At 37.9% G+C, this 27,662-nt stretch overlaps 1 protein-coding gene across 1 annotated transcript in view; it reads right to left on the bottom strand.

Moving 5' to 3' along the window:
- Positions 1–27,662, bottom strand: part of ZFPM2 (zinc finger protein, FOG family member 2) — a 444,681-nt gene that overhangs the window by 176,436 nt on the left and 240,583 nt on the right. The window contains exon 5 of the mRNA XM_055546469.1: positions 4,885–4,996. Within this exon, the coding sequence (XP_055402444.1) occupies positions 4,885–4,996 (112 nt within the window). The remainder of the gene's footprint in view (positions 1–4,884; positions 4,997–27,662) is intronic.

The raw sequence follows: 27,662 nt of genomic DNA on the forward strand, positions 1-27,662 counted from the left end.
GAACCTTTATGGTGCTAAAGGTTTAATTTTGAATGCTCAAAAACATGAAACTCAAAGTGACCTATTTACTTTTCATAAATGAGAAAGGTTACTATACTGTGCAAACACTATAAAAAACATCAAGGTATAGAGAAAAGAAAAGGGGTTTCCAGTGCTTGACAGGTATTCATGGATTTTAGGAGCAAGGGGGCAGACCTCTGCTCATCCTCCTTCCAGCAGTCTCCCTTTAGCCTCAGCATGGTGCTTTTTAGTATTTTTCCACTGGAGATAAGTAAATTAGAATTATCTGGAGTCTGCTGAGAATAATGGCAAAAACCAGACAACCCAACAAGTCTGGTCCATCAATGTCTGGATGAGCTAATTACTTTCTGGAATGACAGGGGGTAGTTGAGGCAGGAAAAAAAGTACATCAGATTATAATATTAATGCCAAGTACTACTTTTTTTTACTCGAATAAAACAGGATGATGGCAGCCTGTCAAATAGCATGAAGTAATATAATTCTATAATAATTATTAGATGGACACCTGGAAATGAAAATTTTATCATTATATTTAATGTTAACACCAGCCCACATTTAATAATACTTCAAAAAGTAAGTATATCTCTTAAATTATAATGGTACACATTAAGTGGTCTATCTTACATGCCATAGGAAAATATTATCAAAAATTTGAGTCAAGGCATTTAAATATACAACATATATGCATCTTACATTCTATTTATATTAATAAATAGGTACTAATATACTTTCAGATAGCCAGATCCAATGAAAGTGACTTTGGCATGGAATTCATAAGTATTGTGGTGCTTAGCTAGGAGACAAAATAAGGCAATGTAATTTTGACGTTAGTGAGAGTTGATCTTCAGTGACAGCTCTTTAGACATGAGGAGTAATGCGTTGCATGTGGGTGCATGGATGTTAGCCTATCAAGCAACCATTCTTTATTATATGGAGTAGCACTTAGGTTTCATTTGGGAAACTACCTCTCCTGTGTCTCCTTGGGTCTCCTGTGTCTCATTGGCTTATATACAAAACTAAAGAGGATTTTAGTTTGCAAAGAAGAGTCACAGTGATTAATTGGTTCAAGGATTGTATGTGATGTACCTCAAACAAAATCCAGAAAAGTTCTATTTGCACGGGCATTGCTCTGCTTGTAGAATATAAGTTCAGAGCTTCCCACCACTTGACAAGAACATTTCTGAGAATAAAACACACAAAAGAAAGATAAAGCAGAAGATAGAGACAGTCTGGGGACGAAGTCTGAACGTCTGAATTAAACCGATCCTGAAGTTTAGAATATCCCTCGATTCTCAGTTATATGAGCAGATGAACCCTCCTACCCTCAACATACACACACATACACACTTACACTTTCATTTTTTTTTTTGCATAAACCCATTTCATTTGGATTTCTATCATTTGAAAACAAAAGAGCCCCAACTGATAAATAACATACATGTTATGAAAATGTCTCACACACTATAGATGTCCAAGTCAATATGTACCTATTAAATCTAAATCACCAATTTCTTTCAACTACAAAACTCTTTTGCTTAGAGCAGGCTTATCATACCCAGGGGCTCCCCTGGTGTCACAAGGGTAAAGAATCCGCCTGCAAAGCAGGAGACACGGGTTTGATCCCTGGGTTGGGAAGATCCTCTGGAGAAGGAAATGGCAACCCACTCCAGTATTCTTGCCTGGAGAATTCCATGGACAGAGGAGCCTGGCGGACTACAGTCCATGGGGTTGCAAAGAATTGGACATGACTAAGTGACTGAACAACAACAAGAATCATACCCACAGTCTGTGAAGACAGAAGGCTTCAGAGCCCATGCAGTCCTGGTAGCAGTGATTCCTGGGATCCTATTTTCCACGATGTGAACAATCCCTAGTATAATCCTAGAATACTGAGGTATTCACAGAAATTTGAGTGAACTATCCCCTTCCTCCAAAGGCTATCTGATTACTAGCAGTTAGCATCAGGCCTCTGAAGCCCATCTAGGGGATCAGAGTAGAGTCTACAGCAGAGTTTTCCCAAGTGGTGTCACCCAGAGCGCTAATTCCAATGTTCCTAAGGATCTCCATAGGAAAAAAGTTCGTATATCATACAGTCAAATGAGTTACAAAGACTTTTGTTTTATTTCACTACAGGACTTCTCAGAGCATTAATACCAGCAGGCCTTGTGAGTTTTCAAGAGAGGCCAAAATAGGCAATATTTGACCTTTCCTTTAATCTTAGGGTTGTGTGAAATGCACTTTGGAAAGTGCCATATTATAATATTCTGTGATTTTAGAGTATTATAAGTACTCTGAAATGCCTAAGTAGTATAAGAGAATTTACTCAGCATGGAATATTGTCAAGGGGAAAGGTAGTCATACAGTTCAGAGAGTATAGGATTTGGAATTATCAAAACCTGGATTCAAATTTGGTTCTCTGTTAGCTCTCCATGAACAGAGACAACCATACTACTGCTCTGAGTCACTTACAAGTCAGGTTGTGTAAAATGAGAAGCATATTACCTATCTCATCTAGCTGTTTGAAACCTTAAAGCAGGGAGAACTTATTCTAACATGTATAACTCAGACCCTCAATTAGACAGATACGTATTTGCACACCACTTTAAACATTTAGTAGAATATTAAAGAAATATATATGTGTAACTGAATCACTTTGCCGTACACCAGAAATTAACACAACATTGTAAATCAAGGATACCACAAAACTTTTTTGAAAAAGTGAAACTGAGACACAGCTACAGGACCATGACAAATACCTAATCTAGCCATGTCTCAAGTTCACTTTTTGTAAAATTGAGTACGATGTTAATTACCTACTAGGAGGTATTAAATAATGATTAAATGAAATAATGCATATACAGTAGTTACTGCAGTCCTTGTTATTTGAATTGCAATACCCAAAACTGGTCTTGTAAGTTGAACAATATCAAGTTACCTTTTGTAGGTTAAAAACTATTGTATATTAGGAATTCATATTGAGTAGATTGCAAAGGCAGGCAATAATAGCTAACTGTTTACAACTTTTTCTTTTTCTAACATATAAAATGACCATAAAATGAGGTGAAGAGAGCAATGAAGGAAGTGCATAGAATTTGGTACGGGAGTACCAAGGAGAGGATTGGGGGGTGCTTAATAAAGGGTAGCTGTTATTACCCATGTACAAACTGAGCACACAGCTGGGCTTAAGCCATGCTTTATGAGTTAATTAATAAGCTTCTGCAAATTACTCCCAACTGTTTATTGCTAGGAGGATTCAGGTATATCTAACTATAAAACAAACACACAAATATGTTCAAATTAAAGTACTCCACTGAGCACAGAATTACAATTTTGTTATAGCTTTTCCCCTTATGTAACAATATAACAATCTTCTCTTCTAAAAGAATGCCTGATTTAAACATGTAATGAATTTGGATCATGGTAGAAGAACAACTACCTCTTGGTTCCTCCATGTTATATCGCCATCATAGAGATAAGACATTGTACAACAAAAATTGATTCCCAGTCATTGGTCCTACACTCCAAGCCATCGTTTCTGTGGTTTGCATTCTGAATGTGGACACTGGCAAGCTGGTTCACGTAATATTGCTTTCCATTTTGATAGAACATAGTGACATATCCTGGGAAAATCTCACTTCCCTTCTAGTTAAAAGCTCCCACCAGCATACCACAGGTATTTGGGGTTAGAAAATAAGTGGGTATGGGACCAGCAATTACAGAAGGAAAAGGAATATAATCAGATCCTGGTGTGCAGATTGTTTTTTTAGCTTGCAAATTCTCTCTTTCCGGTGTTTCAACTTTCAAAGGCTTATAGCAGTTTAAAGGCAATCCTCTTATAAGTGTACAAATTGTAATGATTATAGGAACAAGTTGTAATTGTTTGTAGCAAGTTTTTAAGAGTCTTTGATGTTATGATTAGTGTTTTATATGTTAATATATTGATAGGGGTGCTTATTTGCTTGTTCCCTTGTATGCTTTCATGGTTTCTAGGTTCAATGTGCAAACACATCTTTGATCTCAGTAGGTCTATTTGGTTAAAAAAGAAAGCGAAAAGAAATTAAACATGAGGAGCACAAGGTTTTGCAGTATTTACGAAGAAGTGATATTAGGGATTTCACTCTCAAAGTACGGAGCTTGGGCCCAGAACTTGAATATGGAGGAAAGCGCAGCAAACCACATCACACACGCAGAGGGGCCTGAGCCTGTCCCACGACGTGTGTCAGGGAGCGGCGGTTCCTTTGTAGCCTGGGCACAGCGGTGTGACGCAGTCTAGGCTGATGCCACACTGAGCAAATCAAAGGCAAAGCTCTGCAAGCCATCGCTTCCTCTCTCCCATTTGCCTCCTGCCCTTCAGAAATCACCATGGGGAGGAATTCTCAGTCTTTGCAATGGCTTCCTTTTCAGCTCTGCTCTCATTCAGTGTGATTTCAAGAGACTGGCTGGAATTCAGTGCCTCCCGGAGCACGCACCTTGACACCCTGACACAGACTGCTACATTTCAAAAGGAATTTACTTTTTGATGGATAATGCCTCAGAGAGGAATCTGAGATCTCATCAAACCTGCTATCAATAAAAGTAACGGTGAGGAAGGTACTAGTCAAGACACTCAAATCCGTGGTGAGGTGAACGTGCATGGTGCCAAGTACAGGCCTAACACCTTTTGTTTTATGCTGAACAGGGGATAAAAAAAGAAATAATCTGGTAGTCTTTGCTGAAAATACAGGTTAGGGAGATGCACAAGGGAAAAAGGAAGAGAGAGGATCCCATTTTACTGTGTACTCCCCTTCCAGCTCATTTGGTGCTGTTTTGCAACGCTCAGGTTTTAATACCTCCAAACCATGAGCGAAAGGCTCTAGCAGTTACCTTTGCTGTACACAATGCAGTTGTTTTTGTTGTCTTCCACTCCTTGCCAAGTCACATCCAGCAGCCACTTGGGACCAGCAGTCAGCACCATCGGGACCTGAGCCTTTGTCTTCTGTGGAAAGAATGATAACAAACAGATGCCATTTGCTTTCGTTGATTACAAACTTGAATAATAACAGTACTAATCATTTTATTTTCCCAAATAACTAAATCTCCCAAACCATAATCCAAGTCCTATTCCCCCGTCTCATGATATCTTTTTTAAGACGACAGAAGCTGTAAAGCTTTACTGCTTTCGCTAATCTGAATGGTAGAATTATTATCAAGATTTTTTTTTTCCCTAAATGATACTGGATCAGATCTCTAAGATTAGACAGATCTCTTGTGGCTCTGTATTATAAAGAGAATGCAGATGACTTTCATTGCAAAGAGCAGAGTGTTTAGAAGTGAACTTTAGACACATTGTACTTTATTATCAACAGGATCTCACTATTTCCTGAAACAGACAGGAAAGAATTTAAAGAATCAGGATCCATTTCAAAGCTCTATCCTGAGCAACATTTATATTAGAGTAGGAATTTATTCTGAATGAATAATGAAATCCAGCGAGCACCCTTGTCTAAGTATGGATATGTAGCCTGACTGAAACTGAAATAATATTAATGCTAATGACTCACTATACACTGTCTCCAAAAAGACTATAAAAGAGGAACTGGGAATAAATTCAGATGCAGAGCAACTAAAGCATGACAATTCCTTGCTCTGAGAAGCACAGAAGCAGGGAGACATGTGCTCTAGTTCTAACAAAATATTTTCAGTGTATATTTTAAATATAAGGTTCATCATTTTAGGCTGTTTGGTACCCAAATTATTTGTCTTTATGTTAACACGGCAGGAAATCAACCAGGGAGGAAATAAGTAAGTCTGAGCAAAACTAGTGTTTCCCGATGAGTCAGAGTGAACCGGCATTCAGACGTTTATCATTCACCTGCCCATGTTCTGTATATTAACTATCATAAAACCACAACACAGAGTACAATACAAGGCTCTCAAGGTAATTTTTGAACTAAATTTTCACCTAGACATGATCCTGCCGAAGACACCTCCGCCCATTTGGGGATTTGCTAACGTGTCACATGCTATCACAGATTTCCCAAATTGGCCTTAGTAAGTATTCACTTGAGGAGTTCTACATAATCTAGCCATTTCAAATCTCTCAGGAATCCAGAGACCTCATTTCACTGGCCAAATGACAACAATGATAGTGCAGATATTACAGATTTATTGATACTGCAAAGACATTAAAAGCTATGCATCAAATCAATGCTAACCCATTCTTGACATATCAATTACATTGTAAAAGGTAAAACTACCCTAAAATATACTTAATGGAAAAATCAACCATGGTGGACAAACTTAAAAATAAGTCTAAAAATATTTCAAATATTAAAACAGAGGAGGTGGTAAGCTGGATCAACCCTAAGAAATACTAGTATACTGATTTTTCAGAGTCAAGTTAGTATGTTAATCACTCAGTCATGTCCAACTCTTTGTGAGCCCATGGACTGTAGCCCACCAGTCTCCTCTGTCCCTGGAATTCTCCAGTCAAGAATACTGGCGTGGGTTGCCATTCCCTTCTCCAGAGGATCTTCCCAACCCAGGGATTGAACCTGGCTCTCCTGTATTACAGGAAGATTCTTAATGATCTGAGCCACCAGGGAAGCCCTTTTATAGCCATACTTTAATTCATTTTGAAATCTTTAATTTTCAACTATCTATCTCAATATTTGGAAAGTAAAACCATGTGAAACAGTTATCTGAAAGCCCCATGGGAAGAAAGCAATTTCATATTACAACTTTTTAAAACAATCTAGGCAAAGGGTTATCAAGTTATCCCTCTGGTTATTAGTCTAAGTGATGATCTTGTTTTTCCATTTTCAAAATATAATTTGAGAATAAGTAAGCTTCTTCAAGGGTTTTCTTGGTAGCTCCGCTGGTAAAGAATCTGCCTGCCACACAGGAGACTCTGGTTCTACTAGGTCCGGAAGATCCGCTGCAGAAGGAGGAGGCTACCCACTCCAGTATTCTTGGGCTTCCCTGGTGGCTCAGCTGGTAAAGAATCTGCCTGCAATGCAGGAGACCTGGGTTAAGTCCCTGGGTTGGGAAGATCCCCTGGAGAAGGGAATGGCTACCCACTCCAGCATCCTGGCCTGGCGAATGCCATGGACTGTATTCTATGGGGTAGCAAAGAGTCAGACACAACTGAGTGATTTTCTTTTTTCAAGCTTCTTCAATCTGAAATGGTAGTGACTGATAGACAATTAAATAATAGGTCTCAACTGTGTATATTTCAGCTCCTTGTACTACTAGAGAATGAGGAAAGTCTATAGATCAGGGTCAGCAGGTCTCCAAATCATAAGCAGAACAAGTCACAAGAGAGACTCCACCATTTCCCTAAACCTGCCCATGGGGGATTTAGTGGTGTTATTTGTAACTTCTTCTCTCTTCTGATCTTAAATAACAGACTTCAACAACAGGCACTTGGTTCATTTATACTGTAGTCTCTTATTCCATGAGAAAGACATGCATTTTAAATGATTTAATCTTTGTATGCCATAGTTCTTAAGGCCACATGCATTTTGACACAGTAAATCAGTTTTTACAATTTTCCATAGATAATATGAAAACTAAATATTGATCACAAATTCTTGAGGGGATCTTTTGCTGTAAAGTAAATCAACTGATCTGCCAATATCACAGTCTTTCATTCATTTCACAAAGGAACCTATTGATTCAGTCTTGTGCTTGGTGCTAGGAATAGGAGCGGGGCTTTTTCGGTGAAGGATATAGGTATATTAAAGCAAGTTTACTGTAAGGCAGAAAGTATCAGGGAGGGGGTGCAAAGTCATGTGTAAACTGTTTTGGGGTCAGTGAAGGGCAAGCATCCTGTCCTGTGGACTCTTGGGACAGGATCTTGAAGGGTCATGCTCATGCTCAGTTGTGCCCAGATCTTTGCAACCTCATGGACTGTAGCCTACCAGGCTCCTCTGAGCAAGAATACTGGAGTGGGCTGCCATTTGTTACTCCAGGGGATCTCCCTGACCCAGGCATCAAACCTTTGTCTCCTGTATTGCATGTGAATTCTTTTGCTAAGCCATCAGGGAAGTTCCCTCTTGAAGGGCAGATAGGAAGAATTTGCCTTTGCTGGTAATGGCCCTGGACAAAGTCTGAGCAGTGTATAAAAGTGGTAGGTACAGGAAATAGTGACTAGTTCTGGGGTTCTTTGGTTTCAGTTCTTATATAAAGTCTTTATAGCTGTTCTTCATATATAGAAAGCCCTAGGTAACAGTAGGGTTTCCCTGGTGGCACAGTGGTGAATAATCCACCTGCCAATGCAGGAGACACAAGAGGTGTGGGTTCAATCCCTGGGTCGGGAAGATCCCCTGGAATAGGAAATGGCAACCCACTCCGTTATTCTTGTCTGGGAAAACCCATGGACAGAGGAGCCTGGCAGGCTACAGTCCTTGGGTTGTAAAGAGTTGGACAAGACTGAGCACACAGTTCACAGGAAATAGCTTCCTGTCACCACTGGAATCATCATTGATACTATCATTATCACTATCGATAAGCCAAAGAACCATAACAGCATAAGCGTCTAGAAAAGGAGGTTAGAAACAGATCTTGAAGGACCTTTTCATAGCAAAACTTTTTTTTTGTGCCTAAAACTCTCAGCAGAAGGAAGACGGTAAAGATGTTTTAAGCAGGAAGAATAAGGTCTACTGTTGCTGCTACTTGGGCAAAACCTCCTACTTACAGTCCTCACATACATTTTCAGATAAAGATATTGCACCTCAAAGATTAAATAATTTCCTTTAGGTTGAAGATGAAGCCCATATTTATATTTAGCTCTGTTTCCAAACACTACTGCTCCGAGGGTGACCAACCGTCGGATTTTCCTAAGACTGAAGGGTTTCCCAGGATGCTGAACTTTTAGTGCAAGTCCTGGGCAAACTCAGATGACCTGTCCATCCCTGTAGCTCCTACTCCAAAACAGTATTAGTGGTTCACATCCATGAAACACTTGCTAAATACTTCTCCTGAATTATCTTATTTGATTTTTACAACTCCAGAAGTTAGGTATTAACATTTTCTCCATTTTTTTTCTACATAAGCAAATTAAGATTCAGAGGATTTGACTTTGTGGCACAAATACATATAATTATTTGATATCTATTCTTAATGGCAAGTTAGGCATTGTATCTTTTAAAATGTTGGCAAACCTTTATTATGCCTGGGCTCAGGAAAAGGCTGACTTTTCAAGTAACTGAATTGAAAGGAAAACAATTTCTTTGATTCCAAATCAATAAGGCAAAAGCAAAAATGTAGGAAAGAAACACTGTGAAAGCTATACTCAAGCTGTAAAGAATAAGTAGATAAAAAACATCTCAAGGGACCAGTTATTACAGTTTTGAGGAGGCAAGTCAATTTCTTTCTGAAGAAGTCAACTTTTGTAGAGATTGACTGCCTCCAAAGAAGATTACCAAGTGTGAGAAGGAAGGTGTTAGTCAGGATTATATGAAATCTACACTCTAGCAAAATCCATGAATAGAAAATAACAATAATATCCACATTGATCATTAGGTTTACTTTCCCGTATCTCTACCATAAGGATTCATACAAGTCTAGAATGTTAAGGGCCAGAATCAACTTTAAAATTCAGTGAGTTTAATTCCATAATTTCACAAATGAATAAAGTGAAACCAAAATGTTTATCTAGCATCCTATAGAGGTGGGATACAATTGGTACAACATGTTGGCAAAAGAGAATGGATGTAAAATGTATGGTAGGGCCCAAAACATGAACACCCTAGTCTCTTGGAACATGTGAATATGTCATTTTACTTGGCAAAATGGATTTGAAGAATATGCTTAAGACTTAGAGTTATGATATGGTGACAGGACCCTAGATTACCCACATGGACCCAATCTAAGCACAAGTTTCTAAAAGTAGAAGGGAAAAGCAAAACAGTAGTCAAAGAAATTTGACATGAAAAGGATTCCACCTGCCTCTCATCCTTTGAAGAGGGCGCACTGCAGCGATGAACTGCATGTGTTGGGATCTAGAAACTGGGAACAGGCCTCAATTGAAGGAAGGGATGAAAAGAGGGATTTCAGTTCTGTGGCCTTAGGGAACTAAATCTGCCAACAACCTCAATAAGCAGGAAAGAGATTCTTCCCTAGAACCTCTAGAAAGGAATGCATCCTGCTGACAAACTGATTTTAGTTTGGTGATACCCCTACTGGATTTCTGATGTATGCATGCATGCTAAGTGCTCCAGCCATGTCTGACTCTTGGACTATAGCCAAAACTTTGCAACCCAATGGACCATGGCCCGCCAGGCACCTCTGTCCATGGCATTTTCCAGGCAAGAATACTGAAGTGGGTCGTCATTTCCTTCTTCAGAGCAATCTTCCTGACCCAGGGATCAAACCCATGTCTCTTATGTTTCCTGCAATGGCAGGTGGGTTCTTTACCATTAGCACCATCTGGGTAGAACTTTAATATAGTACCTATGTGTTTTAAGTCCCCAAGTTTTTGACTATTTGTCTTGGCAGCAAAAAAAAAAACTAATATAAAAAACATTCAAATGTACTGACTTACAGTTTAAAAAAGAATTTCCTTATCAAATGTACTTAAGAGCGTGAAAGAACTCTTAGCTGGAAAAATACCAAACATACATTGTTATGCCACAATCATCAGATATATTTAATATTTTCCCCTTAAAGTATGAAGAATACAGTGGTAACCAACATTTTTTGCTTCTATAACTGGGTATTTAAAACATTTTATGATTCACTATTAACTTTATAGTTGACGTGTGACAGAAAGGACATTACTGTCCTTGCATTGAGATGATCTAGGCTATAATCCTGATACGGCTATTGGCAGACTCTGAGACCGGAAAATCAGTTAAACATCCTGAACTTCAGGATAAGTATCTGTAAAATGGGGATAACGATTTCTACCTCAAAAGTTGTCTTATCAAGTGACCACTATGGTGCTTTGTACACCACAGATACAGTGCAGACTTGTATCAACTACCTACATGAATAAATAAATTAAAATGTGCAAAGAGTGCTTCCAGAATTCCTATTTCTCAGACACTGGTAATGTTTATAGGGATTATCCAATTTAAAGATGGTGGTAGTCACTATTGCTATTGATTAATTATTTCCACCTCTCTATTTTGCAGGTCTCTTTTAAATTTAGGTATGGGAATATATGACTTCCTCCACCAATGAAATTGAGTAAGCAGTGATTCATGTCACTTTTACAAAGGAGCTATAAGACCAATGGACTCACCATCATGCCTTGCCTCTGTAGAAGTGACTGTCAAGCATGTAAAGAAGGAAGACCTCCTAACCACAGAGGCACGTAATATGAGAAAGAAACTTCAAAAACATTTATTTGGCCCTGCTAGGTCTTAGTTGAGGCACCAGGATCCTCCTTGCAGCACACAGGATCTAATTCCCTGCGCAGGGGTTGAATCTGGGTCCCCTGCATTGGGAGCACAGAATCTGAACCACTGGACCAAAAGGAAAGTCCCAGGAAACTTTTTTCATGCAAAAAAACCCCCCAAAAACAAACTATTGCAATATTAGGGTTGCTTGCAACCTCAGCAAAACCTAGCTCATCCTCATTTATACACAGGTTTTCTTCTTCTTTTTTTTTTTCTGTATTGAAATAACCCATGGGGTTTTACAGGTTACAGTTTGTACTTTATATCCAGGCAGTCTCTTTTGGTGACCAATTTAAGATATAATGGGAACCTGAATTTCAGTTAAGCTGGAATGTTTTAAAAAGAAAAAAATAGTGTGTGCTTCTGAGGCTCTGCTTTGTAAGTTTAAGAAAAATCTGCACTCCTGGACACTGTTTGAACCCAGAGTTTCATACTTAGACAGTCTACAACTAGACAAACTTGACAAGGACAAAATGGGTCAGAAGTGTCATTTCTTAGGAATAATTAGAATCATCTAATGTGGATAAAAGAGGTCAAACTAGCATCCACTTCTCACTAACCTTTGGAGTTACTGGACCGACAAAGGAGGTAGCCTTCAATAAATGTTTATACTCAAGCCAAAAGGTTAATGGAGATAAAAGTAGGCAGTCCAAAGGTAAAGAATAGAGGATAATTCTAACCCAAGAAACTGGTGACATAATGCTGTCTTAGGGATTCCAAATTTTGCTGAAAATAATTGCTTAAGATTTCCAAACTCAGGCTTACAAAGAGCTAGAAGTCTTAGGAAAATTTGACCCGTGAGAAGAGACTGACATTACAGTCTTAAAAAACAACCACCCAGAAGTGGCATTTGATGGAAAATTTGGCCTCCACTGACTTTAGCTGAGAAATATAAAAAAATCTCACTAGAAAATCTCAAACTAATGCCGTGAGATACACTTTCATGCTGCTGAAAATTTTCCCGATGTGTTATTTCCATAACTTGGTAATAGGTGAAAAGCACTGGGCCTGTTTGACAACATTCATAGCTATTTCAACAATTCATAGCTGTTTCTATTCTCTCAGCTTTAAAAACATATTTGATATTAGGTATTGGAGAACTTCCAAATTACTGTAGACATTAGATATATATAACTGGTACCAGAAGAACATATATACATATACACACACACACACAGATATAAATATTCCTAGCCCTTAGGAATGAGATGCCCCCACCACTGCCAATCTCTCCCAGTTGAATTACTCTCTGCATCTAAATGAAAAAAAAAAAAAATGATACTGCATGTGATTTGACCTTGTACTACCACTGGGAAAATTTTACCCAGTAAAAGTTTCAGTTAATGTATCCAAGCAGTTCTCCACACTGGAATTCAATTCAAATTCAATCTGACAATCATGAAAACATTGTATCCCTCTCCTTTTAACTGTGTGAAGTCTCTAGTGGCAGTGAGCTAAAAATTCCCTTCACCAGCAGCCTAGTCTACAGGGGCATAATAACTTAAAATCTTGGACTACCTGGAGAGGGGAGAAATGTCAAGTGATAACTGAAAGCCCTCCACAATTGTATTCTCAGTAATTCTGGTCATGGTATATAGCCTCAACATTACTGATTTGACTAGAACTATAAAACTTTAGGATGATGATTTCCACCTAATGAACTGCTTTTTACTAAATATCCTTTAAAAAGTTATACAGGACACCTCATGAATGTTTGAACTTGATGCTACCGAGGTAAACAATTTGTTTTTTCTTTCAGAAAATAAGAGTATCACTTTAAACTACACAAACAGGATCATCGTACCTCATGTGGTCCCAAAAGGTCAAGTTATTTGCGTGACGATATAGAACCAGCTTCTCAGCTGTAACACCTGAATATTCTTCATGACCAGAATACTGGAGTGGGTTGCCATGCCCTCCTCTAGGGGATTGTGCCAACCCAGGGATCTGGGCATCCATTAAGATAATATGTTTCCATTTAAAATAGAATAAAATGGTCACCGTGCTATTGATACATTGGGATGTCCCTTGAGTGAGAAAAGCAGTATTCCTTTGGGTGTGTGTGCTTTGTCTGAAAACAAGAAGAGTGTGTGTGTGTGTGTGTGTGTGTGTGTGTGGTGTAGAAACAGATTTAGACAAGTTAGTTTAAGAATTTTCAAACTCATATCAAGACTCTCACCTACAGACAAAATAACTTAGTAAAATATTATCCAACTTCCATTGCTTGGAAAAAAAATGCTAGTCACATTTTCAAACTGAAGTTCAAAGAAATTAAGAATATTTTAAAATTAAAAATACATGAAAAGTCTAAAAGGGAAGGACACCAGTACTGTGCTATAATAAGAATCACGACACTATATACCATTAGGCACAGAATAGATTTATGAATGGAAGTCCCAGGAAGGTTTCAGTAGAATACTGTTTTTCTTGAGCACATTTCTATAAAATATCATTTAAGGATGGCATGAGAGTGAAATTCCAGAGAACTTCAGCTAACAAATGTCTCCAAGTTCACTGTGGTATGTGGGATCGCAAACATGATAAGAGACTTTTCAAAAACAAAATGAGTGTGAAATACAATGATAGAATTCTTGACTACTATATACATACTCCTTATGTCAAAGACAGTTTTATCTCTATGAACCCAGAATTTAAATAATCATTATCTCTGAGGTATATTTGCTTTTAGTTCTCAAAATGGCTGAATACATTATCTTAATATGAGTCACTGCTTAAACATAGAAACCTTAGTATAAGAAATAATGATCTTTGAAGAAAGGGAACACAAATAATTCCATATATACAGATCATTAAAACAATCTCTTAACTTCCAAATTAAAATAATCATTTTGTTAAATTTGAACAATAATATAAAGTCATTGTTTAAGAGTACTCATACTAAAGGTACAGATACTTCATTTTTCAAATGGGAAGAATCTTTAAATGAGTAATAAACATCTAAGTTATCCAGATATTTATTATACTTTCATTTTCAAAAAAGAATAGACTCATTTCTCTTTCCCTTTTGCCAACTTCACTCCCACAGTCTCATCTGTTCTCCACATACATTTGGCTCCAAAGAGGAACTACTCCCTCCAAACTGGCAGCCATTAACTTCAACCTTTTATTTTATACGGCTCTGAAAGTCACAGAGTGTTTAAGGAGTGTTGTTTTGCTCCTGGCAGAATTTCTGGGCTTGCACTTGGTGCAATGTGCAGAAGAGTGTGAGCGCAGAAACCTTGGGAAGGGAAAAGTAAGTTGCTCGAGTAGCCCTCCTCACACGAGGCTGTCAGAGAAATCTGCGCAGGGCTCAGGGGCCTGGAAAGCAGTGGATCCAGCCCGGTGACCTGAGTCCAATCACTTAACCTCTCCAGTCTCACCCTTCCCCACTGGAAGATGATCTCATAGGTCCTTACAGCTTACAATAATGTCATTATAAGCCTTCCCATTATGGAATTTTTGTCAAGTCTAAACGCAAATCTCGAGTGTGAAGGAGACAATAAAAATGAAAATTCAACATGCCGGGTTTATACTTAAGGAAACGCTACTATTTTTATTGGCGAAGCAATAAATGAAGTGATTCTAATTTACTTTACTTGGGTATTTTAATACCAAAGAAAATGGTGGGGTCAGAGAAAGTGGTGTGGTGGAGATAAAAATGTTTGTATAAAGAATCTAGAGAGCAGGAAATAGATTCACAGACGAGTCAACTGTAGATGGCCCATTTACATTAGAAGGTGGTAAATTCTATTCAGTAGTGTCTTTGTGAGAAGTACCCCAAAGGCATTCAGTGGAACAGAGAGAAAGCTCTATTCTACACAAAGTCACCCTTAGATACTGAGCTATGTGTACTCCTCAGGCTTCAATCCACTGCAATCTTCCCCCCACCTTTTAGACTGTCTCTTCGTTATTACTGTTTTAGACAATCACAAGGCAAAAAACAAACCAACCAACCCAAAGCATTCTTGATACTGATAATATATTTAAAAATTAAAAACAAAAATAAAGGTTTCTTTCTCTTCTGGTTACATGTTGTTTTCATGATTTGAACCCTTAGTTTCCTCTATGACCTAAATTATTTACAACTCACCTACGTTTTTAACTTAAAATATATTACACCTGATACTCTGAGATTTGAAAGTCATGGGAAGAGTCTACAGCAAGCCTGAAAGAATAGGATCGAGGAACATTTCCCACTCTAAAGAGAAAAAAATTATGAAATTGTTGAGCTATATACTAAGTGCTGTGATAAATATACTACCCTTTGGGAAGGCAGATTTTTATGAGACAAGTTATTGAAAGTAGGGTGCAAAAAATTAAAAGCTTGGCAAACTAGTCGGCAGAAGTGTGAAGGTGCTACTGAGTCAAATCAAACAAAGCTTATCTAATCTGTGAGACTCTTTAATAACACAAATATTGTAAACACTTAAAGTATCTATAAAGTAAGACTGACCATGAGAGTGGTTTTCATTTTTTTTTTTCCCCCCAAATCAACTGATACAGAAGAACTATACTACTTCACTTTCAGAGAATCAGTCAAGTGCTCACCAGTAGGGGCTGGCCCTCCCTTCTAGAATCAGTGCCTTGATTTCTATGGGGGACAAAGGAGAAAGGAAGTCTAACCAATGAAACAGATTTAGCTGTAACTACATGCTCCCGACCTAGGGGACCTTTGTTCAGTATGGGAGTCAATCTGGACACATTTCTCAAACCATGTTCTGTATAAAAGGAGTCAAAATATAAATAAAAGAATCCATGTGTATAGTTTGAGTACAAATACCAGGATTTTGTTGTGTGTGAATGACATTAAAGCTTGTAACAATTTGGCTTACATTGTTCACATATGTTTTTTTGCCACATTAATGATATAACATTATGTATAAACTCATTCCAATTATTAATAACTGATCAGTATTTAAAACAGTCTTGATGTACCATTTCTATTTTGAGAAACTTATTTAGGTTATTCTGCTTTTAAAATAATCACTTTATTAGAAATTAAGTATATTCATTATTCATTCAATAAACTAGATAAACTAGACTGAAATTAGATATTCAACTAAATATCTACTATATAGAAAATGCCAAGAATAGAGAGATATGAGTTTCATTTCCTCTAGATGCTCACAATGCATAAATATCTAAATGATATACACACAGATTATTTAAATCAATCTTAATAGTCAAGCTTATTATAGTTAAAGTGTATGTCTCACACATTTGAAAACTGCAATGCATATCTGATGGTCAATGACCAAACGAAAGCATAGCAATAGATGAAAAGTAGTTAATACACACATATTAAGGGATCTTCATGAGAATTAGGATTATACTTCAAAGTTTAAAACACTAAAACTTTCTCCTATATGGGTGGAAAGTCTATCAAATATGCCTTATATTTTTAAACATTGTACCTAAAATGTAATCATAAAGGCTTTTTATATATATATTTAGGGTTAAGCCAGGCACTTCCACTTTTATCAAACATTTTGATATATACTATATACTGTATAGTTTACTATACATACAATTATTATTATTACTGATAAATGAAGTATATCATAAACATATATGAAAAAATATATTGAAGACCATTTCAAAACCTGAAATATTTGGTGGGAAAGTAGCCAAGATAAATTATTTATGTATTATTTTAAGTGTATACTCATTAACTGGCTTATCACACTTAAGAGATGGTTTAAAAACCTGTACTATGATGTCAGCTGACTGAGTTCAAACTGCATTTACAACAGCGGTAGCTGTACGACCCCAGGCAAGTTGCTTAACTCCTGTGTCTCAGTTTCTTCATCTCTAAGTATAATAAAAGTATTTATGTTGTAGGATTATTTTGAAGATAAGATGAGTTAATGTATTAAAAAAGTGTTAGTCACTTAGTCGTGTCTCTTTGTGACCCTATGGACTGTAGCCCAATAGGATCCTCTGTCTGTGGGATTATCCAGGCAAGAATACTGGAGTGGGTTGCCATTCCCTTCTCCAGGAGATCTTCCTGACCCAAGGATTAAACCCAGGTCTCCTGCATTGGAGGCTGATTCTATTCCTTCTGAACCACTAGCGTACAGGCATGCTATTTATTCTATGCGAGAGTTTGCCTAATGTTTCTAATATTGCTAAAGAAAGATGTTTCCACAGAAATACAGAATTCCCAGTAAAACAAGAATTTTGGCTGGATGGAAAAGTGACACATTGCCCTAATATATGATATACAGTATTTCATTAGGCATTAACTATGTGTTACAATTCTAGGTGTTACATTAATTTATAAAATAATTTTCACAACAATTTTATGAGAAAGATATCATTATGCCCATTTTGCATAAGCAAAAACTGAGACTCTAAAATGTTAAACAACTTTTTCAATTTCACATGGTTCAAAATAGCTTTAATCATAAACTGCCTTCTATTTTCCCCTTAGCAAATCTGTAAGAAACTAAATTCTTTCCATGTTATTAGAGCAATAAGAATCTTCTCAGGAATTGTGTTAAATATCAATTCTTCATATCCATGAAAACTAGCTTAAATGATCTTCCATGAGTCAGTGGTTAGCAGTTTCTGTTTTACATTATGCATGATTCCTAGCTTCACTTTGTATAAGCTAATTGCATGGTGCCTCATTAATAATCTTCAGGGGTTTTTGAGCTGTGAAATTTATAGCTCTGTAGTGAATTATTTCTCACATTTGCACAGTTTGGGGTCTTGAAAGTCTAGTTGGGATACTAAATACCAATAGCAGGCATTGAGTAGGTATACGGGGAATAGAATTTAACATAGTCTAGTTAGGATGGAAAAAATACTGAAAAGCGGTAATGCTTTCCAATGTTCTTAATTTTATGACTGCAGATATTTTTATACCTGTAGAAATGATGACAGCTTAGAACGGATAAAAAATAGCCTCTATACAAATCTCCAATCATAAGCAGAATTCATGATGAGATCCAAGATGTCATTAGCTAAAATTCACGCAGTTCATCATTGACTGGGCAAGAGCAAATGAAGAGCAGATGCTCTTGGTGCTCAGCTGGTCAAGAGACATAGTAGGGCCTCGTCACAATATTTAACGGTGAGGGATCAGCATGCTATCTGGGCTGCAAGAGATTACCACTGTCCTTCATGCCTGGCAGGTCAGTTTTCCTCTATAGAATCATTTGGATGCAGTGACTTAAGGAGTTTGAACAGCCTTGTGAAGTCCTGGCTCACTGGTGGAGGATTCTCCACTTAAAGAATTAACTCAGTCTGAGTTTAGTTAGCATATTCCTCAGTTTAAATTGGTATTGCTCACAGGTAGAAGGGATCAAAACACAGAGCAGTTTTATTGGCCGGCAGAAGTTCAAGGTCAAGCTGGAAAGTTAAAAAGAAGCCTCAGAGAAAAGCACTGAGTGAAAACACTGTAGTGGTGGGAAATGGGGTAGCTCTTTTGATTCAATGGGTCTGAAACCAAAGAATTTGCTTATAATCCAAATATGATTTATGGCACACTCGCGACAATGTTCTTCCACGATGGGATGAGCACGAAGAGGAAAAGAAGCCGAACCTTCAGTTTATATACTTACGAACTTAACAGAGAGGCAGTTAATACAGTGCCCAAAAGGATGACCTCTAGAGTCAAATTGCTTAAATTTAAATCCAACCTTTGCTACTCATCTATGGTGTGATCTTGATCAAGTAGCTCTATTTCTCTGTGCATCAGTTTCCTTATCTGTGAAATGGGAATAATAATACCTCATGGGGCTGTTATGAAAATGAAATAAACTGATACATATAAATCATCTAGACTGGTACTTGACAAATACTGTTTGTTTCTAATTATTATGAATATTGATTTGAGAAAATGGGGAAAATTTAAGAAACAGTTTAACATCTGTAAGAAGTCCTGGGTCTATCTAGCTTATTCTATCCAGACATCAACAGAATGATCAGTGTAGCAGAGATATAAATGTGTAAGAGATTTTACTATTTTGATGAATCTCTTTATATTTTATGCACTTAATAGATTGACTAGTGGGGAAATAACTATACTACTTCTAGCACAATGAAAATATTCTAATGCAACTCAATGTCAGTGGAATAAAACCTTACCTCGCAAAATGAAAAATTTTACTAACTGGTTACAAAATAAAGTATTCTGTCTAAATTACTCTAAATTTCCTACCTATAGTATTTACTGGAGCTTATAAGATCTAAAACTTTGCATATAGGACATTTGGGAAATGGTTTGAAAAAATCCTGGACATTGAGTTCCTGATTACACCATTCCTCTGCTTTGGGCTCTAAACTGGGAATCCTGAGTTAGTCCATATGCTGGAACGAAGTCTTAAATTCAAATACCATAATTTTAAGTACTAATCTGATTTTTAATATGCTATCTCATTTGTCATTTACAATCAAACCAAACCAACCAAACACAAAGCAAAATCCCATATGATTACAAAGATCATGACCTTTTCCTTAGTAGTTTCTATTTCATGCTAGTTGTATAAATTTTTAAAAATGACCCAAGAATTCACTAAACTTAGGTTTTAATTTAAATTTGTCACTAAGTGCTTGGATTAACGTGAAATAAAGAGAAAGTCTCTCAGTTGTGTCCAACTCTTTGTGAAACCATGGGCTGTAGCCTGTCATGCTCCTCTGTCCATGGAATTCTCCAGGCAAGAATACTGGAATGGGTAGCCATTTCCTTCTCCAGGGCATCTTCCTAACTCAGGGATCAAACCCAGGTCTCTCACATTGCAGGTAGATTCTTTACCATCTGAGCCACAAGAGAAGCCCAAGAACACTGGAGAGGATAGCCCATCCCTTCTCCAGGGGATCTTCCCGACCCAGGAATCGAACTGGAGTCTCCTGCATTGCAGGCAGATTCTTCACCAGCTGAGCAACAGGGATTACCTTAGTCAAAAATACATCACCAAAGGCTGTCTATTGTCACCCTGTTTATTTAACTTATATGCAGAGTACATCATGAGAAACGCTGGACTGGAAGAAACACAAGCTGGAATCAAGATTGCTGGGAGAAATATCAATCACCTCAGATATGCAGATGACACCACCCTTATGGCAGAAAGTGAAGAGGAACTCAAAAGCCTCTTGATGAAAGTGAGAGTGGAGAGTGAAAAAGTTGGCTTAAGGCTCAACATTCAGAAAACGAAGATCATGGCATCCGGTCCCATCACTTCATGGGAAATAGATGGGGAAACAGTGGAAACAGTGTCAGACTTTATTTTTCTGGGCTCCAAAATCACTGCAGATGGTGACTGCAGCCATGAAATTAAAAGACGCTTACTCCTTGGAAGGAAAGTTATGACCAACCTAGATAGCATATTGAAAAGCAGAGACATTACTTTGCCAACAAAGGTCCGTCTAGTCAAGGCTATGGTTTTTCCAATGGTCATGTATGGATGTGAGAGTTGGACTGTGAAGAAGGCTGAGCGCCGAAGAATTGATGCTTTTGAAGTGTGGTGTTGGAGAAGACTCTTGAGAGTCCCTTGGACTTCAAAGAGATCTAACCAGTCCATTCTGAAGGAGATCAGCCCTGGGATTTCTTTGGAAGGAATGATGCTAAAGCTGAAACTCCAGTTCTTTGGCCACCTCATGCGAAGAGTTGACTCATTGGAAAAGACTCTGATGCTAGGAAGGATTGGGGGCAGGAGGAGAAGGGGACGACAGAGGATGAGATGGCTGGATGACATCACTGACTCGATGGACGTGAGTCTGGGTGAACTCCGGGAGTTGGTGCTGGACAGGGAGGCCTGGCGTGCTGCGATACATGGTGTCGCAAAGAGTCAGACATGACTGAGCGACTGATCTGATCTGATCTGATGAGCCCTTTTCTTCATTTGTAAAGAGAAAGATCAGGACACCTGAACTTGTAGGGCACCTCTGGCTCTAGAATTCCATATACTCTGAATAGAAGAAAACATGAAACAGATTCATATAGTGTTACTCAGCCTTTTAAAATCTATGTTCTCCTTTTTTGATGTTAAAAATACATTTATGATCTTCTTTAATATTTAGATATTTAAACAAGCATGGTGGCTATAAATACATCAAAGAGATGATGCATCCCCTAGGAAGGAAGATAGAGTCCTTTCAACAAAAACACATACTTTCATGTGTACACTTTGATGAGGTTACTCTCCTATTACTTTGAGAATCACAAAACAACATCATTAATTCACACTAAAGTGGATTTTCCCTAATTCAACTCTGCAGAATTAAAGCTAAACTATAAACTCAAATGGAGTTCGCACCGCCCTTTGACTTATGCAGAGCAAAATGCTTTAATTTATTGCTCTATCTTCCTTTTGAGACTGTGCCCCCAGATAACACAACAGCTTGAGTATATACTTCCCTGTTATGATATTACTGACTAAGTTCCAGTTTCTGAAGCCCAAGACTGTAAGAGCTTTTTTTTTTTACCAAATTAGGTTTGTTACTATCCTTCACAGTCCTGGAAAAAGTATCCTTCCTATTATAGCCACTTTGCAATCATTGTTGATAAAGGCACAACTCTCAAGATACACAGGGGGTTCCCAGGGATCCCAGGTGGCACAGGGGTAAAGAATCTGCCTGACAATGCAGGAGATGCAACAGACATGGGTTCAATCCCTGGGTTGGGAAGATCCCCTAGAGTAGGAAAAGGCAACCAGCCCCAGTACTCTTGCCTTTAAAATTTAACAGACAGAGGAGTCTGGCTGGCTACAGTCCATGGGTTGCAAAGAGTTGGACATGACTGAGTGACTGAGCACACACATCTAAAATACACACACCAGTTTTCTTTTGACGAGAATCATACTATTTATTTATTCTACCACAGACAGAAGAAAGTTTGGTAGTTTTTCACTAGACCAGTTTAAACTACACTAAAGTAAACTCAATGATAAGGTCAGTTGATGGTAAAATCTCAAGCATGAGAGATGATATTATGTCCTTACTTATTACATATAATACTAAGTGTGGATTATAAATAAACTGCAGAATTTAAAAAACCTTTCCCATTTAATTACTGTGAATAGACTAAACATACAAAACCAAACCAAATTGTCTTGTAGTTTTTCCATCTTTAAAGCAAAGATTTGGTGGGGCGGGGGAGGGGGAGGGAAGGGCAGGGAGTGAAACTGGTGATAAAAACGAAGGGTCCAGCGGGACCAGTGCATATAGAGTCTGCTTTCCAATAAGACTCAACAAACAGCTCTGATCAGAATCTAAGTGATGGGCAACAGCCTGTAGCTTCGAGATTAGCTGCTTCACACTATTTCTGAGTTAAGCCAACACAAGTAACATCATGAATGCATAATTATAATTATGCATTTGAGTATGCATAATGATCTTAAAATCGGTAAACAAAGAAAAGACATCAGAATTTCTCAGCTATTTTAGGTATACTGTTACAGAAGACAAAATATGGCTCAGATTTTAAAGAGGGGTGACTTACTGGAACTTTGTAGCATGAAATTTGCAAACTTGAGGAAATTACTGATGAACCAGTATTTCTTCAAAAAGTCCCTTTTAGGAAATTCCACATGAACAAGTTTAGTCAAAAAAAATGCAATGGAATATTATAAACATATGAAGCAAACACTCAGGAATGCTCATATTTAAAATACCCAAGCTTAGAGACAGAAATAATAATAAGGTAATATTTTGAACTTCTGATACCATCTAATACAATAATGCTTGTCCCTGGAATTGTTTGGAAAATATAATGAACTGTGATTGAAAAGTGAAAGTGTTCGTTGTTTCAGTCGTGTCCAGCTCTTTGCAACTCATTCCTGCCAGGCTTCTCTGTCCATGGGATTCTCCAGGCAAGGATACAGGAGTAGGTAGCCATTCCCTTCTCCAGGAGATATTCCCGACCTGGGGATCAAACCTGGGTCTCCTGCATTGCAGCAGGCAAAAATCTTTACCATCGGAGCCACCAGGGAAGCCCTAGAAAGTGAAAGTGTCAGTCGCTCAGTCATGTGACTCTGTGATTCCATGGACTGCAGCCCCCCAGCTGTCCATGGAATTCTCTAAGAAAGAATACTGGAGTCGGTAGCTATTCCATTCCTTCTCCCGGGGTTTTTCCTGACCCTGGAATAGAACCCAGGTCTCCTGTATTGCAGATTCTTTACCATCTGAGCAACCAGGGAAGCTTCAACTGTGACTTGCTAACATAAAACAGAAGAATTGAAAGAAGCAGTGGAGAGAATTAACCACAAGAGGGGATTTTTCCCCCCTAAAAATTGCTAGAGTCCTGAAACCTAACCACAACAGGGTCGAACCTGAATTTGTCCAGTTTTGATGTAAAAACCTTTTCCTTTCAGCTTTCCAAAATGAAGATGGACCTTCACTTTAAGGGTAATATTCCTTCAACTTCAAAAGGCAGTTATGGCATGTATTAGCCTTCTATTTTTCAGGAAAAATTATTTGATATTCTGGAACCCTAATCTTTTCTCACGGTACTATTTTTACTGCTTTTCTCTGGAACTTGGCCAAGGTCTCCTCATTCCTCTTAACAGAGCCTTAAACTGAATACCCCTATCTTAACAAGGGTGTCGATAAACCTGGAAGCTAATGGGTCCTACAAGGACCTGGTTCATGCACAGGGTGAGAGGCTAAGGATGCACTGGAGGGTGTTTACTCCTCTTCAATGAGATGGGGAAAAATGAAGTCAAAAGCCACCTGGACCTCCTTTCATCTTTCATATACTTTTCCTTGCCCTTCCTTCCCACCAAATTTCAGAGAAACCATTCAATATTCTTATCAAAGCTGTCTTTTCATTGATTTTTCTGAGAATCATACTTATTGCTTTCTTCATCTAAAATGCTTACATCCTTAAGTCCATCAGCTTTTGATCCAAGTTGTTTTGATATGTATCCCAATAGTAATTATTCATATTGTTTATAACCATCTTCTCCAGAGTTTTGTTTCCCTACTCCTCTCTCATCTTTTCCCTTCCCTTTCCATTCCTTCCCTGGCCACTTCCTCCTCACCCCACCCTTATCTCTCTTTCCCACTCAACTAGACTTTTATTTGGTCTAAAAAGAAAATTTTGTAGCATGGTAACATCGTTACTGAGCTTGGTCATCATTTGCCTGAGTTGACAACTGAACAATCAGTTGAAAATCTCATATTAAATCACATAACCTGCTATTTTGTCTGCATGTTAATTCTTAGTATATATATGGTTTTTTCTGCTGAAGTCAACTTAATTCTATTTCAGTTAAACCATCCAATACATACTGATGACCTCCAATGGATGATGGCAATCCTAAGCATAGTAAAGATGACAAAAGAACCATTATTTTAAAAATGACTGCAAGGTGTTAAATTCTGGGTTGTGGAGAGGAAAAGGATCAAGAATCAGGTTGAGGGGGTGTCTTAGGTATTCCCAAGACAATGAGAGACTTGGTTTGAGAAATAATTGCAAAAATGACTTGGATCCTGAGGAAGGAGATTCGAGATGGTGATGGAAGACAATTCTGTCAAATAAGTGAGTGATAATCCAAGTTTCACCCATGAATTTGGAAGAATGTTAGGAAAATAATTGTTTGAACTTTCCACTATTTATCCCAGGGGAATGAACATTATCTTTTTTTTTTTTTTTCAGTTTACTGGAACATCTGTCTTTTTGACTATGTCTTGGTTCACATGCTAAAATGTTACAGACACAGAGATAATTTAAATATGTAGTGATTCTGGAGAGAGAGGGAGAATGAGCATAGGAGACAGTAAAGTTCACAGACTTTCTAATAAAAAGCCAAGTCTAAATATATTATTAGACATTTGAAAAATTCTTCCACACTCTAACCAAATATTTATAGTTTGTTTCTCTGTCAACGATCTTACTTTATTTTTCAGTATTGGTTTAATGACATTACTAATGTTGGAAATGTTAGATGACTGCGCTAAAGACATTCTTTAATCAAAACAGGAAAAAAATAGTGTGAAATGATTAAATACAGAGAATCCAAGTTATAAATGGACTATAAGAGTTCATTAGCAAATGCATAATTTAGAACTCAAAATGCATTTTCACCTTCATCAGTGTTTCTCAAACCAGAGGCTGTAGTCCCCTTGGGGTCTTTATTATTTTGGGGCATTTTTTTTCAATTTGATGTTTTCATTTTGATCCTAACACAACAAACATGACAACAAATACACTTTTATCTTACATAATGGCAAAGCATATCTTTGTAGTAAAAAATATTACATTCAAAATAACAGTAAATAGAATATTTTAATTTAACTTTTTGTTTTTCAAATGGCAGTGTGTAAATCCCTGGAAAACCTTGAACCTACTGAATTGTTTTTTCTTCAAAAAGAATCTGTATCTTATTCAAACTGAGCAAAGAATTGGCATAGACCCAATACTGCAAATGGTAAAGTTTCAAGGTTAGATTACAAGAAAGTTATTTAGCTCTTAATCTAGCTATATATTAGGTATAAATTCCTGTGTCCAGGAATAATGGTCATTTGTTAGAGGAAGGACAGAAAGGGAGGGAAGATATTCCTTATCTTTCTCTGGCCCCAGGAAAAATTTTAATAGGATTTGTCTTCTGCCTTCTCCCTTCTCTATTCCTGTCTCCCAGGTTGTGAAATCATTCTCCCCTAATCCTTGGAATTTTCTGAGCTGCATCAACTCCCCTGGAACAGGTCTACCCTTGAGGTACAGGTGTCCTATCTCACAAATTACCCCACGCACCAAGATGACCATTCTTCTCTATTTCAGCATGCAACAAACCCACCCTTCCCCTAACCCTGTGGAGCAGCTAGCAGAAAGATAGCAGTCTGAGTTAACTGATATCAATGCCACCAATATAATTATCAAGCTATGCCTGTTTTTCAAAACATTTTTCTCCCGTTTTCCAAATTGGAGTAGATACAGTCCAAGTTGTGGTTTGTTCATTTTGTTTTTACAATTTCTCCTGCAGCTCTCTTGGTTAAATATTTGATACTTGCAGAATGGCAAAGGTGGAACTTGGGTCATTTTTAAGTGAGTATAATCAGCAAAAGTAAGTCAGAAGCGCTCTGTAAATAATGTATAAATGCGGTGGCCACCGAAGCCTGACATAGTGACTTCTGAGATGTTTTGAGTGGGCTCACTGGTTACCAAGTTACTGCCATGGCACTCGGATGAACTGCGCTCCTAAGAATTCTGTTCTTGTTTCAGAGAGTAATTTCTGAAACTGCTGAACTCTGGGAGCTCTCTCTATCGCCGCCGCACTACCCAGCGCTTGTCACTAATTGGCAGCAGCTGCTCCAGACAGACCTGGTCTTGAGAAACAGACTGAATGCTTTCCTCTGCCCCCAGGAAATCTGTCTCTTCAGGTGAGGTTTGAGGCCATGTGCAAAGCCCGATGTCAGGTTTGTTTTCCTGCTATGCGGCCAATGGGCAAATTAAGGACCTCGACATTTTTCGTGTCACTAGTTGACTCTTTCAGATATTCTGAAAATAAGCACTTTTCAAGCAGGATTTTTTCTTTTTTTTTTTTCAGTTCCTGATGTAAGCGCCACACAGCACTTAATCCATGATATGAACAAATGCATCTCCGAGAACTTAATGCAACTTGGCATTAAAATCAGGCTGATGTCCAATTTCTTATCGTGTTGTTAGCCGGTTGTTGTTTCCTGGATTCAGAGTCACTCTTAAAAGTGGGGAACAGAGACCCATTTTCACTAACAATTTAAGCATAATATACTGACCTTCATTATTTCAAGTTTTCAAGGAGCCCTGTTGACACTGGAGTTCCAATATCAGTATTATCCCAGAATCCTAGCCCACCAGTGACATCATTTTTAATGTTTTGCTCTTAACAATATTATAAAAATGAATCTTATTCTGTTTTTAATCACAAGCCTTATCCAGCAATCAAGGCAGGTATATAATAAGCTAAGCTACTCTGTAAATCTAAACATTCTCTACAAATGGAAAAGATACAGCCTGGGCTCTCTGATTGTTACTAAGGAGACTATCTAAAATGAAAATCTGATTAACCCTTTTGCTGCCTGGAACTACCCATGGACCACGTTAGGCTGACTTCCCTGCACTTATCTCTCCTTTTTCCCCCTCAAGAAATTCATAATTGCCTTGCTCCAGAGTAGTTCTGCTCTGGTTATCCTATCTGAGAGGACTGTGATGGGTGGTGGTCCCATCTGGACAGCTGAGTGGGGTGGCGGCCTCACCACTAGGAAGCAGGCATTACAACAGAGGGCACATGGTTTTCCGCTTACTTAAGGCATCAGTTTGATGAAATCCTTGAC

Source organism: Bubalus kerabau, chromosome 14, assembly GCF_029407905.1.
Source record: "Bubalus kerabau isolate K-KA32 ecotype Philippines breed swamp buffalo chromosome 14, PCC_UOA_SB_1v2, whole genome shotgun sequence".
Classification (NCBI taxonomy): Eukaryota; Metazoa; Chordata; class Mammalia; order Artiodactyla; family Bovidae; genus Bubalus; species Bubalus kerabau.